At 39.6% G+C, this 15,483-nt stretch overlaps 1 protein-coding gene across 1 annotated transcript in view; it reads right to left on the bottom strand.

Annotated features, from left to right (window-relative positions):
- SYN3 (synapsin III) overlaps positions 1-15,483 on the bottom strand; it is a 213,934-nt gene that overhangs the window by 2,065 nt on the left and 196,386 nt on the right. The window contains exons 10-12 of the mRNA XM_070756238.1: positions 6,241-6,375; positions 2,343-2,415; positions 53-335 (exon numbers count right to left, since the gene is read on the bottom strand). Coding sequence (XP_070612339.1) covers positions 53-335; positions 2,343-2,415; positions 6,241-6,375 — 491 coding nt within the window. The remainder of the gene's footprint in view (positions 1-52; positions 336-2,342; positions 2,416-6,240; positions 6,376-15,483) is intronic.

Raw genomic sequence — 15,483 nt, 5'->3', positions numbered from 1 at the left:
TATCCATTGTAAAAAACACAACCCCCCCCCAAACAAACAACTTCCCACATACTTTAGTTGAGGATGCTGCTTAGAAGGTTCACTGAATCCTTGCCCAGGAGCCCATCCTTGTGCCGGAGGCCGAGGTTGCTGGGTGGGAAATGTGCCTAATTTGGAAGGCTGACTAGGTGAGGTCCCCGCCGATGATCTAGTTTGCTGCGGAGATCCTGGCGACTTCTGCTGCTGTGATGAGGTGGACTGGGGGCTCAGAGGTTGCTGACCCTGTGGGGACAGCCTTTGCTGAGGTGGGGCTCCTGGCTGTATGGGCTGTGAACCTTGAGGCTGCCACGGGCCACCTAGAGCAAAGGAATACAGACACTCTGTAAAACAGGGTTAGTTTTTATAAAAGGTCTGATCTTGGCTAAATACTATGACTCTCAGGGACCGCCTTCTGCCGCACGAATCCCAGCGGCCAGTTAGGTCCCACAGAGTGGGTCTTCTCCGGGTCCCGTCAACTAAACAATGCCACTTGACGGGACCCAGGGGAAGAGCCTTCTCTGTGGCGGCCCCGGCCCTCTGGAATCAACTGCCCCCAGAGATTAGAATTGCCCCCACCCTCCTTGCCTTTCGTAAGCTACTTAAAACCCACCTCTGCCGCCAGGCATGGGGGAATTAAGACTTTTTCTCCCCCTTGGCCGTTACAACTGTATACATGGTATGTTTGTATGTATGTTTGGTTTTTATATATTAATGGGTTTTAATTTGCTTTTAGTATTGGATTTTATTGTATATTGTTCATGATTGTTGTTAGCCGCCCCGAGTTTTCGGAGAGGGGCGGCATATAAATCCAATAAGTAAGTAAGTAAGTAAGTAAGTAAGTAAGTAAGTAAATAAATAAATAAATAAATAAATAAAATACTCTGAACTGATTATTTATTTATTTATTTATTTATTTATTTATTTATTTATTTATTTATTTATTTATTTATTTATTTATTTATTTATTTATTTATTCCAATACCCAATGAGGTTTTTAGTGGGTATATATCTATATACATATAGTAAAATACATGATGAAGGTTATAGAGGAGATACTCATAGTAAAATATATCTAAGAAATAATAGAAAAGAAGATATAGTAATAGTACATATCAATGAAAGAATAGAAGAAGAGATATAGGAATAGAAGAAAGGTATAGGAGATATAGGAGAGCAATAGGACAAGGGATGGAAGGCACTCTAGACATCCCCTTTTCTTCGATTATTAATCACTTATAATTAATTATAAACCTTAGCTGATGGAGAGTTCTTTAAAAATATGAAAACTTTCAACAATTTTAAAATGCCTTGTTCCCATGAATATACACTGCTCAAAAAATTAAAGGGAACACTCAAATAACACATCCTAGATCTGAATGAATTAAATATTCTCATTGAATACTTCGTTCTGTGCAAAATTGAATGTGCACAACGGCATGTGAAATTGATTGTCAATCTGTATTGCTTCCTAAGTGGACAGTTTGATTTCACAGAAGTTTATTTTGCTTGGAGTTATATTGTGGTGTTTAAGTGTTTCCTTTATTTTTTTGAGCAGTGTATTACATCTGCATCCCCCCCCCTCATAGTCAACTTTGGAAAATTTTCATAAAGGAGGTTAAATATATGTAATCTCTAGATAACTAAACTTCTTTAAAGAATCAGTAACTAGAACAGGGAAATTGCCAAAAGATTAACTTGGGCTGATAGCAGATAAATTAGAAAGGATGAAAGTAGAGTGGGTCACTACTTTTCTTCTGGCAAACAAGTGTTTTCTGTCCAGGGCCAACTTCAACAGCCATTTTGTAAATGGCAACTCTCTTAGGAAAACCACGTCCTTTGAGCACTCCCATTCAGTCACTTGTCACACTTTATTTATATGTTTATAGATCCATGCCATAACTTAGCAAAAGATTAAAAAAGATATTCATTGTCTCAGTTCATTAACTTTCCTCTAACAAAGCTGCATTTTAAATTTTGCTCTTCAATTTTTGAAAACTATAACTTCAATCTGGGCAAGCTGTGCATCTGAAACAAAAATACATTTCAACATTTCTCAAGTTTTTGTTGGCATTGCTTCTATTTCCTTATTAAGCTTGGATGTTTGATATTTTTTTCAGGATGGACTGTCTTGAGAAGAAATATATAGTTTTAATCTTTTCGCCTTCTCTATAAATACTGCTATGATTTATTAAACTTAACCCATCCCTGTCACCATATTGCCCTCAAAAAATCTGCAGAAATCTTGACAGCCACATTTCATTACTCATAGATTTACAAAGGAAACCAGTATCTCATTCTTAAAAATTACATGGTAGAAGTAGTACCTTGAGGTGGTGGTCGGGGTTGGGAAAGTTGTCCAAGATGTGGTCCTGACATTTGTGATTTCAATGATGGAGGCTTAAAATAAAGACAGTACAGTCAAAAGATCACAAAGGTCATCAACAGAAGAATGTTATGTATTGTCCATAGCCATTTCAAATTCAATACTGCTAAAAGTCTTGTGGCCCTTTTGATTTTTTTGTAATCTGACAGTCTCAAATTGGGTGAGCAGTGTGGTCGGGCAGTAGGAAAAGGAAGTAGGATGCTTGGCTGCATAGCTAGAGGTATAACAAGCAGGAAGAGGGAGATTGTGATCCCCTTATATAGAGCGCTGGTGAGACCACATTCGGAATACTGTGTTCAGTTCTGGAGACCTCACCTACAAAAAGATATTGACAAAATTGAACGGGTCCAAAGACGGGCTACAAGAATGGTGGAAGGTCTTAAGCATAAAACGTATCAGGAAAGACTTCATGAACTCAATCTGTATAGTCTGGAGGACAGAAGGAAAAGGGGGGACATGATCGAAACATTTAAATATGTTAAAGAGTTAAATAAGGTTCAGGAGGGAAGTGTTTTTAATAGGAAAGTGAACACAAGAACAAGGAGACACAATCTGAAGTTAGTTGGGGGAAAGATCAAAAGCAACATGAGAAAATATTATTTTACTGAAAGAGTAGTAGATCCTTGGAACAAACTTCCAGCAGACGTGGTAGATAAATCCACAGTAACTGAATTTAAACATGCCTAGAATAAACATATCCATTGTAAGATAAAATACAGGAAATAGTATAAGGGCAGACTAGATGGACCATGAGGTCTTTTTCTGCCATCAGTCTTCTATGTTTCTAATCTTAAATTGGGTAAGCATCATAGGGCAATTATTTTTGAATTAACATCTCAAATGGTCTAGCTTAAAGAATGTCTCTAAAATACAGGCGTTGGGACTCTTCTGGGATTGAAATTTGGCAAAGTTGTAGTTGTTTCGGTAGTGCTGTGCTCTATGCTCAGCTGCAACCACATGATAGTCATTTCCGACACACTCTACTTGCTTTCTGTAAGGAAAGTCAGTGGGAAAATTAGCAGGAAGTTGGAAGTCATTCCCACTCCCACTTTTATTTTTAACCTATATTAGTCTTTAGCTAAGGAAATATCTCTAGAACAATAATACCATCGAGGAAGCACCTATCAGTGCCAAAGCCCATTGTATTTACCAATTTTTAATTATGGAGACAATTATATTGGCAGAACTGATAGGTACCTGGCTTTCAGAATGAAGGAGCACTTTCCAAAATGGGTTCAGACAATAGGGAGTAATCCAACAGCAAACTGTCACCACAAAATGCCACCTCCTGCTGTTGTGAAACATACAGTATACTAGCTGTGGGTCACCAAGTCAATTTAAACACTGCGTTCAAAGTTTTGCTACGCCGCAGGGATTCTCCATTTTCTGCATTTTGCAGAAATGGTTGCCATCAATTGATTTAAGCCTTTGTTTGTGCAGAAACAACTATGTTGCTACGTCTTTTGTGGGTGTAATGTTTGTTAGGTTTCCACATACGTCACATAGAAACATAGAAGACTGACGGCAGAAAAAGACCTCATGGTCCATCTAGTCTGCCCTTATACTATTTTCTGTATTTTATCTTAGGATGGATATATATTTATCCCAGGCATGTTTCAATTCAGTTACTGTGGATTTATCTACCACGTCTGCTGGAAGTTTGTTCCAAGGATCTACTACTCTTTCAGTAAAATAATATTTTCTCATGTTGCTTTTGATCTTTCCCCCAACTAACTTCAGATTGTGTCCCCTTGTTCTTGTGTTCACTTTCCTATTAAAAACCCTTCCCTCCTGGACCTTATTTAACCCTTTAACATATTTAAATGTTTTGATCATGTCCCCCCTTTTCCTTCTGTCCTCCAGACTACACAGATTGAGTTCATTAAGTCTTTCCTGATACGTTTTATGCTTAAGACCTTCCACCATTCTTTCACTAATGCTTTTGCTGGATCCTATGTTCTATGTCACTTTTAACTGTGTTATTGTAAGTTTGGTACTGATGAGCCAATACGAAATGCTTACATCTACCACTTTTCATTTTAACTGCATTGTTTAAGTGATCCAATTATCTAGTACAGTGGTGGTGAACCAGTGAAGGGCTACTAAAATTTTTACTACCACACTGTGAGTGTAGCTTAATTTGTTTCCTCCCAGGAGATTCCTAGAGAGGCCCCACTGAGGCTTCTCCCTGTCTTTTCCGATTACAGTTTCAGAGGCTTGGGTTTGTAAGTGGAAAATGGTTCTTGAGAAGAGGCAAAAAAATCTTGAACACCCGGTTCTTATCTAGAAACGTTCATAAGTAGAGGCATTCTTAGGTAGAGGTACCACTGTATTGCCATCTCTCTCTTTAAATATAAACTTTTGAATTTTTTAAAGATAAACCTTGATGGAGACAAAGGAAAGCTACACATGCAAATATACAATATTCTGCATTTTTTGAATGAATAGCACTGCATGTTGCTTACACAGTTGTCTGTGCTGTTGTAAAAACAACTCTAAGGAATTTTCAAGTCCTTTCCCCCTCTGTCCAACTTTACACTTCAGATTGCAGACTCAGCTACTGTGTTATACTGTTTTAAAAGTATGGAATTACATGCGTATAATGTAGTTAGGGATTCTAGAAAAAAGAGCATAGTATTTTATTTCAGAATAATTCAATCTGTATAGTCTGGAGGACAGAAGAAAAAGGGGGGACATGATCGAAACATTTAAATATGTTAAGGGGTTAAATAAGGTCCAGGAGGGAAGTGTTTTTAATAGGAAAGTGAATACAAGAACAAGGGGACACAATCTGAAGTTAGTTGGGGGAAAGATCAAAAGCAACTTGAGAAAATATTATTTTACTGAAAGAGTAGTATATCCTTGGAACAAACTTCCAGCAGACGTGGTTGATAAATCCACAGTAACTGAATTTAAACATGCCTGGGATAAACATATATCCATCCTAAGATAAAATACAGAAAATAGTATAAGGACAGACTAGATGGACCATGAGGTCTTTTTCTGCCGTCAGTCTTCTATGTTTCTATGTTTAATATTCTTTAGTTAAAGAAGGATTGAAAAGATCTATGCCAGTGATGGTGAACCTATAGCATTGGTGCCACAAGAGGCTTGCTGAGCCATATCTGATGGCACACAAACCATTGCCCTAGCTCAGTTCCAATGTGCATGTGTGTACTGGCCAGCTGATTTCTGACTCACACAGAGGCTCTGGGAGGGCATTTTTGGCTTCCAGAGAGCCTCCGGGGGGATCAGGGAGGGCATTTTTACCCTGCCCTGGCTCCATGGAAGCCTTTAGAACCTGGAGAGGGAGAAACACAAACCTACTGGGCCCACAGGAAGTTGGGAAACAGGCCATTTCCGGCCTCCAGAGGGCCTCCGGGGGGGTAGGTGAAGCTGTTTTCACCCTTCCCAGGCATTGAATTGTGGGTATGGGTGAAAAATACTGAAGCTGGAGTCAGTTTAAAGTAAAGTTTATTCACCGCATAGCAGAAACAGAGTTGCTATACGAGTTGTAACCCAGTCACAAACTGCGACAGTATCGGCTTTCCCGGTTTTTTATACATTGCTTCTTCCTGCTCAAAATAACTGACGCATATTTGAATTTCCCGGGCATTTTAAACCAATCACCATTCAACAATTTATGACTCAACTATTTACATCATGCTAATGAATATTCAACAATGGGCACTTGCGCATGCGCAATAGCACGTACACACGCTCTTTCGGCACCCAAAGAAAAAAAAGATTCGCTATCACTGGTCTATGTTTTTAGATGTCATTTGAAAACCAGGCACCTGGTTAGATAGATTTCTCTGAAAAATGGCTCCTGTTCTTACCCAAGGCCTCAGAGGTGAAGGAGAAGATCCCACAGTCGTTAAAGTCTGTGTCATTCTGGAGACCACCATATCAGCTATGAGCTGCCTATCTTCCTCCACGTGCTCTCCTATCAGAGGCATTGAGCTGTCCATCACCTGGTTGAAACAAGGAAAACATTCTTTTCAATCTGGTTATGTTTGCTAGGGCATCAGAAAAGCTAAGACTGCAAAAAACACATCTTCAAAAACATAGTTGGCTTTCTTCTTGCTCTCTTGTGGGTCAGAAGAGAGTCAAGTCAGAAGCTTTTTAAAAATGTGACATTGTTTCAATGACATCATTCATGTTTTTAAAGTTAGAACACAATATTTCTTTTCTTGACACATTAAAGAATAAAAGCTCTCCATATTTCACAGGATGGGATTGAAACTGATCTAACTATTGTATAAGATGCTGAAAGAAAATTTTAGGATTTCCTTAGCAAATTTAATAGTTTCAGTCTTGGCTGAAAATCTTCCCTTATTCATTGGTCCTTTATATGTGATATGCTAAGCCATGGTTTGCCTATAGTTCAATAAAATGTAATCGCATAGATTTATACAGTTTTTGCAGGTTTATTTGTTTTAAACTAGCAATACATTTTGAGATAAGGTGTGAAGCAGGCTAGCCATCTAATATAAATTACTCAAGGCAGACAACAAAATAAAAATAATAAAAACATGACCAATAATTAAAAACAAATAACACTGCATAAATGCTGAGAACCATAATTACACAATAAATATAACCAAGAATCAGGCTCACCCATGCTGTCAGGACCCATATATGACAGCAAAGTCAGGTTTTTAATGCTATGCAAATTTGCAGGGTGGAAAAACTGAAATACAATACAAGATGAGGAAGAATGACATGGAACTCTTCACAAACCAATATACATTTGTTTCTTCTCTCTTTAATTACACTTTTAATCAACTGTTTTAGATTTTATGTGAGAAATATTTCCTTTCAAATTAGATCTATGCTTATTCTGACCACAAGATGGTGCCCTCATATCTCCCAAGTCTTTCTAGTTTTTACTCAACAAAATAGCAATTGGGATGTTCTCCATCACAGTGATAATAATCAACTTAATCTCTCTTTGACTCCAAATGTAGTCAGAAGAACTTCCATGAAAAAGGAAACAGGCTTAGAAGTTGCAAAAGTTTTCAAAGCTACAAAAACTGTGTTCCCCTCCTCCTAATGGTTGGCGTTGAGTGACCAAGAATGTACCAAAATTGTAAAAAGGAAAGGACTTGGTTCATGAGTTTGAAGGTAACCCTGCCAATCACAGGGGCCTGCAATAATGTGAAAATGATGAACACAACACAAATTCTGTCTCTTCTACTTGAATTGCAACGTGGCACATAAATATGTATATCATTTATACAAATCTGTATTGTATTTTTTCAGAGTATAAGACGCACCGGTGTTTTAAGATGCACCAGGATTTCAAAGAGGTAAGTAGAAGTATTGCAAACTGGTTGTTAGTTGTATATTGCTTTCCATTAAAAAAAAAAACCCAATTAAAGTTGAAATGCAAAAGTAAAAAAAAAATAGAGTATGGAAATAGGAAGTAAAATAAAATTAAAACAAGTAAAAGCAGCAATAGAAACTTAAAAATCACAAGTGTTATCAAACAAAGTATATTGGAAAACAAAATTTTCTGCATTAAACAAGAAGCAATTATTTAAAATTAATTTATAGTCTAAGAGTGGACACAAAGTGACTTTCTAAAGCTGAGATAAATACAAGAAACTTAGTGCAAAACCTGTTTTTGTGAAAAATGGAGGACACAGAGGTTTTGGGAAGCTTGCAGAGTGCTCCTGGGGGCTGAAGAAAGGCAAAAATGCCCCCATCATTGCAAAAAATGTCCCATTTTTTGCCTGTTTTTTTCACAAAAATGAGGGTGTTTTTGCCTTCCTACGGGCACCAAGAGCACTCTGCAATCCTCCCAAACACTGTGTATCCCATTTTTATGAAAAAAGGGCCCATTTTTTTGCAGAAATGGGATGCAGGGGCGGGGCTTCAAGAGGCCAAAATGGCTGTGTTCGGTGTATATAAGACACACTTGGGGGAGGAGGTGTGTCTTAACTCTGAAAAATATGGTATATTTGTATCCCAACATTGTAACCCATATTTTGTCGTATGCCACCTTCTCCACCCATGGGTATCATATTTACAATTTTAAAGTTATAAGTAACCAAAGCTGCAGGGAACTGGTTCAACTTATTTTTTTTATTTAAATAATTTTTATTGAGTATATGAATATTAAAAAAGACATTTCATAGTTTATCATGTGTTTAGATATATGTTATAGAAACTTAAGTCTTAACCTACAAAACAACACAAAAATGACAAAATGTTTCCCTAACCCTCCCCCCACCCGAACTGTAATCCAAAAAACCCAGTTCTTACTTTATATGGTTCAACTTATTTTTATGTATCAGTTATCTCAGTACAAAATATGAGGTGGACCTTATAAAATCAAGATTGTGGAACTTAGCTCATAATTTCTAGAAAACTTCTGCCGCACGAATCCCAGCGACCAATTAGGTCCCACAGAGTGGGCCTTCTCCGGGTCCCATCAACTAAACAATGTCGTTTGGCGGGACCCAGGGGAAGAGCCTTCTCTGTGGCAGCTCCGGCCCTCTGAAACCAACTCCCTCCAGAGATTAGAATAGCCCCCACCCTTCTTGCCTTTCGTAAGCTTCTTAAAACCCACCTCTGTCGTCAGGCATGGGGGAACTGAGATATTCTTTCCCCTTAGGCTTCTACAATTTATGTATGGTATGTTTGTATGTATGATTGGTTTTAAAATAAGGGTTTTTAGCTGCTTTAGTATTGGATTGTTGCATGTTGTTTTTACCACTGTTGTTAGCCGCCCCGAGTCTATGGATAGGGGTGGCATACAAATCCAATAAATAAATAATAATAATAAAAAACTGTCTTCCAGCAGGCCCAAGTGAGTAAAGCTGTGAGCATGAAATGTTCATCAGTTTTTCTAACTATCTGAAATAATTGTATACAGTATTTTTATTTATACTTTCGAGTCAGTGTTGACTCCTGATAACTGCCTGAATTATCCCCAGCATTTTCTTACCAAGGTTTTTCAGAAGTAGTTTACCCTTGCCTTTTTCCTAGGACTGAGAGACTGGTTGGCTAAAGGTCATTTGACTGGCTTTGTGCCCAGGACCTTAAGTACTGCAAACTGGTTTGTTAGTTGCATATTGCTTTCCATTAAAAAAAACACCACAATTAAAGTTGAAATGCAAAAGTTAAAAAAAAATAGAGTATGGAAATAGGAAGTAAAATAAAATTAAAACAAGTAAACGCAGCAATAGAAACTTAAAAATCACAAGTGTTAGCAAACAAAGTACAGTGATACCTCGTCTTACAAATGCCTCATCATACAAACTTTTCGAGATACAAACCCGGGACACCTCCGGACTTCCGTTGCCAACGAAGCACCCGTTTTTGTGCTGCTGGGATTCTCCTGAGGCTCCCCTCCATGGGAAACCCCACCTCCGGACCTCCGTGTTTTTGTGATGCTGCAGGGGAATCACAGCAGGGGAGTCACAGCAGTGCAAAAATGGGCGCTTCGCTGGCAATGGAAGTCCGGAGGTGGGGTTTCCCAGTGAGGGGACCCTAAGTGAAATTGCAGCATCGCAAAAACACGGAAGTCCGGAGGTGGGGTTTCCCATGGAGGGGAGCCTCAGGGGAATCCCAAAAACAGGCGCTTAGGCTGGCAAAAGGGGTGAATTTTGGGCTTGCACGCATTAATCGCTTTTCCATTGATTCCTATGGGAAACATTGTTTCGTCTTACAAACTTTTCACCTTAAGAACCTCGTCCCGGAACCAATTAAGTTTGTAAGACAAGGTATCACTGTATATTGGAAAACAAAACTTTCTGCATTAAACAAGAAGCAATTATTTAACATTAATTTATAGTCTAAGAGTGGAGACAAAGTGACCTTCTAAAGCTGAGATAAATACAAGAAACTTAGTGCAAAACTAATTTTCCTTGTTTCTGGGAACAAGACATTCATGTAGCAGCTGAGAAAAAACAGGTTGACCCAGCTATGCAGTTCTGATCTTTACCCTGCACAAGGTTTGTGGCTGTCTCTATTACACTTGTTTTTTTTCTGATAAAAGTATTTCAGAGAAAAGGAGGGATATATAGTCATAGAAAAGAATCTACTCGGAAAGCCCCTTTTCTTCTACTAATTTCCCAATTCCATGAAATCTGTAGGCTAAACATTCCTTTTTCCATGAGTTTCATGAGTCAGGAAATTTGGATTATCACAAGAACGTATTAAGCATGTCCAGTAGCATAAGGTTAACTAGACATTTACATCAAGCAGTAGGGCTAAACACAAAGAACAATAAAATGATTATATTTTGAAGTGGAGGAACTGACAATTGGTTAAAAATATGTGTCTTTATCTGCTAAGCAGGTAATTATAAGATGAACTATTTCATTAACAACCCTATATCAATAGTACTCCTAGGATTTCTAAAGTATAATTTGGGACAATCCGAAGAAAGGCCATTTGATTTTAGCCTGAAGCCACCTGTACTATATACATTAGAGAAACACATTTCAGCTGTGGCGAGGGGGGCGTTCGCCTGGTGCACCTGTTGCGACCCTATTTGGACTGGGAGTCACTGCTCACAGTCACTCATGCCTTCATCACCTCGAGGCTCGACTACTGTAACGCTCTCTACATGGGGCTACCTTTGAAAAGTGTTTGAAAACTTCAGATCGTGCAGAATGCAGCTGCGAGAGCAATCATGGGCTTCCCTAAATATGCCCATGTTACACCAACACTCTGCAGTCTGCATTGGTTGCCGATCAGTTTCCAGTCACAATTCAAAGTGTTGGTTATGACCTATAAAGCCCTTCATGGCACCGGACCAGATTATCTCCGGGACTGCCTTCTGCTGCACGAATCCCAGCGACCAGTTAGGTCCCACAGAGTGGGTTTTCTTCGGGTCCCGTCAACCAAACAATGTCGCTTGGCGGGACCCAGAGGAAGAGCCTTCTCTTTGGAGGCCCCAGCTCTCTGGAACCAACTCCCCCCAGAGATTAGAATTGCCCCCACCCTCCTTGCCTTTTGAAAGCTGCTTAAAACCCACCTCTGCCGCCAGGCATGGGGGAACTGAGATACACTTCCCCCTAGGCATTTACAATTTTATGCATGGTACGTCTGTATGTATGATTGGTTTTTATACAATGGGTTTTTAACTGTTTTTAGTATTGGATTTTGTTATATACTGTTTTATTGCTGTTGTTAGCCGCCCTGAGTCTGCGGAGAGGGGCGGCATACAAATCCAATAAATAAATAAATAAATAAATAAATAAATAAATAAATAAATAAATAAATAAATAAATAAATAAATAAATAGATAGATAGATAGATAGATAGATAGATAGATAGATAGATAGATAGATAGATAGATAGATAGATAGACAGACAGACAGACAGACAGACAGATAAACAAACAAACAAACAAATAAACAAACAAATTCCACTTTCATACGAAGGTTTTGGTGAATACAATTTTGTGTCAACTCTTAAAAGTGACCCACATGGCAGTTGCTCTTGTTTGATTTACAGGAAGAGAAAGAATAGAAAAAAAAATCAGAGATTTGTTTTTTCCCCTTCCTGGCAGCACACTTGTGTGTCACATAACCTTTGACCTGTCACTGATTCCTGCAGGACATTTATGCAGCAGAAGAATGTGCTGGTCCTGGAGGGCTCATGTGGTTCTCATCAGCTTCCCAAGGCTCAGTGGGTGGGAAAGGCTCTCCCACATGCAGCTATTTGGATATGTCAGTGGCCCTGAATGTTGCAGTAGGCCGGCTCTATTCACCTCCCTTGCGTTGGTGGAGTTTACAACAGGGCAGACTCTGAGTCTCCATTCCAGCATCCTCATATGGTAACCAAGGACACTTGCTCATTTTTTCTCTCTCCAGTTGCCCTGATTAGCTACTCTCGCTCTCCTGCCCGCCCTTTGAGAAGACATTGCATTTTCAGCTTTGGTGATTTTCAAATGTCCATCCCACTCCACGTTTCTCTCAGCATGGCGAGCTTTACTTCAAAAAACTCAAAAAAGTTTTTTAGACTTAGAGTGTCCCTGATAAAAGAGGGACAGAAGGATTTATTATTCACGCCACCCAAAAGCTCCTCGGGGAATTTCCTTCTTTTGTTTTAGCTGGAATCTTAAAAAAGAAAAGAAAAGCCGTGGCTCTAATTCAAGGCTTTATTTGGGGGATTGGGGCCAAACTACACATTAGAACCTCCTGAAGAAATATTAAAGAATGCAGCTGCGAGAGCAATCGTGGGCTTCCCCAGGTATGCCCATGTTACACCAACACTCCGCAGTCTGCATTGGTTGCCGATCAGTTTCCGGTCACAATTCAAAGTGTTGGTTATGACCTATAAAGCCCTTCATGGCATCGGGCCAGAATATCTCTGGGACCGTCTTCTGGCGCACAAATCCCAGTGACCGGTTAGGTCCCACAGAGTTGGCCTTCTCCGGGTCCCATCGACTAAACAATGTCTTCTGGCAGGACCCAGGGGAAGAGCCTTCTGTGTGGTGGCCCCGACCCTCTGGAACCAGCTCCCCCCAGAGATCAGAATTGCCCCCACCCTCCTTGCCTTTCACAAGCTCCTTAAAACCCACCTCTGTCGTCAGGCATGGGGGAATTGAGATATTCCTTTCCCCCCAGGCCTATACAAGTTATGCATGGTATGTTTGTGTGTATGTTTTGTTTTTTAATAAGGGTTTTTTAAGTGACTTTTAATTATTAGATTTGTAATATATTGTTTCTATTATTACTTTGAGCCGCCCCGAGTCTGCGGAGAGGGGTGGCATACAAATCTAATAAATAATAATAATAATAATAATAATAATAATAATAATAATAATAATAATATAATCAGCATCTGCAGAAAGCTAACCCCATGGGGCAAGCTGGTGCCTTCCAGGCAGTGGTGTGCTACTAACCAGAACACTAAATTGTGCTCACCACTATGGCTAATAAGTGCTTGAGGGGCCAATGCAATTTTGCTTCTGCACCTATGGAGGTAGCAAAATTGCGCACAGAGCCTCAGGTGCACCCGTGTTTTGGCATGCGTGGAAGCAAAAAAAGTCATTGAAACATGGACGCACCTGCGGCTCCGTATGCAATTTTGCTACCTCCACAGGCGCAGAAGCAAAATCGCACTGCCACCGCAAGTACTTATGAGCAGTGGTGGCAAGCACAATTTAGCGTTCCAGCTAGTAGCCCACTGCTGCTTCCAGGTATTTGGAGTTCAACTATGACGTGGACAAGGGGATAGATGGGGAACTTATCAAATTTGCAGATGACGCCAAACTGGCAGGAATAGCCAACACTCCAGAAGAGAGGCACAAAATATAGAAGGATCTTGACAAACTTTAACAATGGGTGAAAAAAAGTAAGGTTCTACATTTAGGCAAGAAAAACAAAATATACAGGTACAGTATATGCTCAACACTAGTAAGTGAGAGGGATCTTGGAGTCGTGATGGACAGCCATTTAAATATAAGCCAGCCATATGCAGCAGCTGCCAAAAAAGCCAACACAGTTCTAGGCTGCATTAACAGAGGGATAGAATCAAGATCACATTTGTCTGTCTGTCTGTCTGTCTGTCTGTCTGTCTGTCTGTCTGTCTGTCTGTCTGTCTGTTTGTCTCTCTCTCTCTCTCTCTCTCTCTCTCTCTCTCTCTATCTATCTATCTATCTATCTATCTATCTATCTATCTATCTATCTATCTATCTATCTATCTATCTATTAGATTTGTATGCCGCCCCTCTCCACAGACTCGAAGTGTTAATGAAGTGTTAATACCACTTTACAAGGCCTTGACAAGGCCACACTTGGAATAATTGCATTCAGTTTTGGTCGCCACGATGCAAAAAGGATGTTGAGACTCTAGAAAAAGTGCAGAGAAGAGCAACAGAGATGATTAGGGGATTAGAGGCTAAAACATATGAGGTTGCAGAAACTGGGTATGGCTAGTTTAATGAAAAGAAGGACCAGGGGAGACATGATAGTAGTGTCCCAATATCTCAGGGGTTGCCATAAAGAAGAAGGAGTCAACCTATTCTCCAAAGCACCTGAGGGTAGAACAAGAAGCAACGAGTGGAAACTAAACAGGGAGAGAAGTAACTTAGAACTAAGGAAAAAATTCCTGATAGTTAGAACAATTAATCAGTGGAACAGCTTGCCTCCAGAAGTTGTGAATGCTCCAGCACTGGAAGTTTTTAAAAAGATGTTGGACAACCATCTGTCTGAAATAGTGTAGGGTTTCCTGCCTAAGCAGGGGGTTGGACTAGAAGACCTCCAAGGTCCCTCCCAACTCTGTTGTTGTTGTTGTTGTTGTTGTTGTTGTTGTTGTTGTTGTTGTTCTTCTTCTTCTTCTTCTTCTTCTTCTTCTTCTTCTTCCTTCTTCTTCTTCTTCTTCTTCTTCTTCTTCTTCTTCTTCTTCTTCTTCTTCTTCTTCTTCTTCTTCTTCTTAATTATCCTGAGGATTGAGGGGGATTATAGCAAAACATCTGGAAAACGCCATGCACCTGCTAGGTTTTTGTTTAAAAGACACAGGAGCAATATAGATCCCTTTTTCTGGTCTGATGGCTGCCCACAAGGCCATCGGTTTTCTTATCTTTAGATTCTGCCAGCCTTTGATTAGCATTGTTCCATTTCTCTCTGCTTTAAACTTTTTCTTTTCTTATATCACTGCTTTGATGTGCATAATCTACTCTTTCCGTCCTCTGAGTTGGCTAGCTTCCCAAGTCTAATGAAAACAGCAGAAAGTTCAGTCTACACATCCCATTGTGGTGCTGTCTATAAAAGCTGGGTGATGAAAAGAGACAGGAGCCCTCTCCATTACAGGGCATTCAACTTTGTTCTGTCCCTTTCTCTCCCCTTTAGATCATGTACTTACCATCTACACCAATGAAGTAAATGGAGAAAGAAGTTGAGTGGAATTAGCATCCTGAACATTGTTATTGAACTGCGAGGTTTATTTTTATTTTTTTCAAGTTAATGTGAGGTTTTTGTTTCCCTGCCCTTTATTATTTCCATTCATAGCATTCACCTTGTTTCACAGTGCATCCTAGGAGGGAAAGTCCCCATTCCTTGTAATTTAAAGGTACAAAAGGTGCTTGAAAGGACCTGCCAGACTGAAATGGAAAAGTG

The sequence above is a fragment of the Erythrolamprus reginae genome, chromosome 6, assembly GCF_031021105.1.
Source record: "Erythrolamprus reginae isolate rEryReg1 chromosome 6, rEryReg1.hap1, whole genome shotgun sequence".
Taxonomy (NCBI): Eukaryota; Metazoa; Chordata; class Lepidosauria; order Squamata; family Dipsadidae; genus Erythrolamprus; species Erythrolamprus reginae.
Note: the sequence above shows the minus strand (reverse complement) of the source record. Positions and strands in the feature narration are given on the sequence as shown.